Source organism: Galeopterus variegatus, unplaced genomic scaffold, assembly GCF_000696425.1.
Source record: "Galeopterus variegatus unplaced genomic scaffold, G_variegatus-3.0.2 Scaffold7639, whole genome shotgun sequence".
Taxonomy (NCBI): domain Eukaryota; kingdom Metazoa; phylum Chordata; class Mammalia; order Dermoptera; family Cynocephalidae; genus Galeopterus; species Galeopterus variegatus.
This window is the reverse complement of record NW_007733750.1, coordinates 52,400-54,955: the sequence shown is the minus strand read 5'-3', so window position 1 is coordinate 54,955 and position 2,556 is coordinate 52,400. Positions and strand designations below refer to the sequence as shown.

The window sequence follows — 2,556 nt, the reverse complement described above, 5'->3', positions numbered from 1 at the left end:
TGTTTGAAAATTTCCATAATAAAGTATTTTAAGGAAGGGATTAAACTTGAAAACAAAGATACTTCCTTTGTAAAGATTTTTATATTAATTAGAAAAAATGTGTATAGAAACATTAACCTATTTTTGTATAAATGTCTTATAAAACCAGCAAAAAAATGGATTTATTTACCAAGTACTTACTAACCTGGAACAATGCTAGGTATTTTCATGCCTTCTTCTAATACATTCTGTCCTTTTTAAAAAATTAACTTCATACTTTCTCTATAGTATGAGACAATATAAGTCAGAAAGGCAGAAAAGCATTATGTTAATTTTGCAGATTCACATAGTACTCAATAGATATTTACAAGAAATATTAGCATCATATGCTCAGTGCTTAGAAGCAATCATGTAATGAAGCACTATATTGTTCATAACAATTTTCAACAATGAATTCAATATGATTATATCAAGGAACTTAAAAACTTACCAGGTCAATATCTGCTTTTTTATAGGTCAAGGCTTCAACTTTGGAATCCAGTTCTGCTTGTATTTGGTCTCTCCTTTTCATAACACCCTTCATATTAAAACATCAGGATAAAATAGGCTGCACTTAGTTTTAATAATCTTTTCTATAATGAAAATATACATTTCAAAATATAAACAGCATCTGTTCCCCAAGCCATCAGTCATTTGGGGATATAATACACTTAAGAAATTGTTTCTTTTTTAGTCTTTAAAAACTAAGTTAAAAGCAAGTGTTTAAGATAATATTTTCAGAAATATTTTATTAGTTTTCCCAATGCACATTTTATCACTTTAAGCATTATATATATATATATATATATACACACACATTTGATGGAGCAGTCTAGGCAAGCACAATTCTTCAGAAAGAGCAAAAAATAAACAAAAAAATTAATGGGAACACTAGAAGTATACGTTTTAGTGTAAACTGGGCACAGCTGGGAGGTCATATGAGCTACTCACTTGAAAATGTCTACAATCAATGGAAACCTTATCTGCCTCTAGAGGGACAGTTATTCAAACAGGCAATTACAGAAGGCAATTAGAAAACTGAAATATACATTTACATCATTAGCATTTTTTAGCTTGAAATGTATAAAAAATATTCATCAATTAGCCAAGATTTTGATGAAAAAATCATGGCATTTCTTTGACTGATAGGAATTCCATCTTGTTTTCTTGAATAATCATGATTTTATGTTTCCGTGTTTTCAAACACCCTAGTGAAACAATTGAGTGTAGATTCTATCTATATCTTTAATTACTTTTGCCAATCTTTTACAATGCCTTTCCCTTGGTGACTCACTTTTCTTCTAAGACATTCTACTTAGACTTCATAGACATTAAGAACTCTTTTATTTGTACTCATCTTTCACTGGTTTTCCCAATATTAAATAATGAAATTCTAATAATGAACACAAACGGCCTAATTGGGTTAAGGAAAAAATAAAAATGACTCTGGGTAAGCAAACAACTCAGCCAACAAGAGAGGAAGCGGAGGACGCACAAGAGAAGGGCCTTACCCAGGTTCAGGCCTTCTGGGTGTTTTACATAGGAAGGAAGAACCTAGATGCAAATCAGTTACATGGAGGTCAAATAAGATGGTTCTACACTATTTGAATGAGAACTGAGAGGTATTAAGGATAAAAAGTATCCTGAGAACCACCCAGTCTAGTTTGGCACTTGGTGAAATCACTCATAAAACATTCAGAAAAGATTAATAAAGTAACATTTCTCCCAGTTTCAAAGAAATCAATAGAAAATTCAACTAACTGTCACAAACTTGGTTATATTTACTTCAATGCTTAATGGTCATTAATGTCAAAAAACCCCTTCCTTTCTCTAGCCCAAATGACTCATACTATAGTCTAGTTCCATTTATTTAAGGTCTATTTCATAAAGATGAAATACTGTGCTTCACATTCACAGAGAGATTTCAGAGGGTGCCTCAGAAGACAACTAGAGAAAATTACACAAATTTAATCATTGTTGTCACAGCATTACTTTTCATTATTTTAGCTCATATTGAAGAAAACTTTCTAATATAAAACAGAACTGCAATATAAATACTACTGATTACACCCTAAGAGTCTACAGCATAGTTCAATCAAATGAGAACCTATAAAACAATTCTTTCTGGGTGCTATTATAATTTTTCCACACCTTTAATAACATAAGATTTAAAATGCATGATTTCCATCTTGACGTAATACAAGGGGAAATACTATCTAATTAAGGGAAGAGAATATACAAATCAGATCTCTTCGAAGAGACATTCAAGCAGATGATCAATAATGAAATAAAACCATGGATGTAGTGAAGGAAGTCAACAGAAAGAAGCAAAGGACTCCTCAGCAGTGCAACATTAGAAGCCTTTGCAATGCAAGAAAAGTTTGTTTATAGGAGGACCGCAATAAATTCAAGTAATAGCAGAAGCCTGGACTGTCCACACAATATTTAATGACTGTCAAGGGAAGCCTAAGCATGACAAACAAGAGAAAGGCTAAAAGAGCTTTTCTTACCAAGACAGAAGCAAAGAAAAAAAAAAAA

General features: G+C 31.6%; 1 protein-coding gene across 1 annotated transcript in view; it reads right to left on the bottom strand.

The window, feature by feature from the left end:
• Positions 1–2,556, bottom strand: part of SNX7 (sorting nexin 7) — a gene marked incomplete at its 3' end in the record, with an annotated part of 81,395 nt that overhangs the window by 43,502 nt on the left and 35,337 nt on the right. The window contains exon 8 of the mRNA XM_008592181.1: positions 470–556. Coding sequence (XP_008590403.1) covers positions 470–556 — 87 coding nt within the window. The remainder of the gene's footprint in view (positions 1–469; positions 557–2,556) is intronic.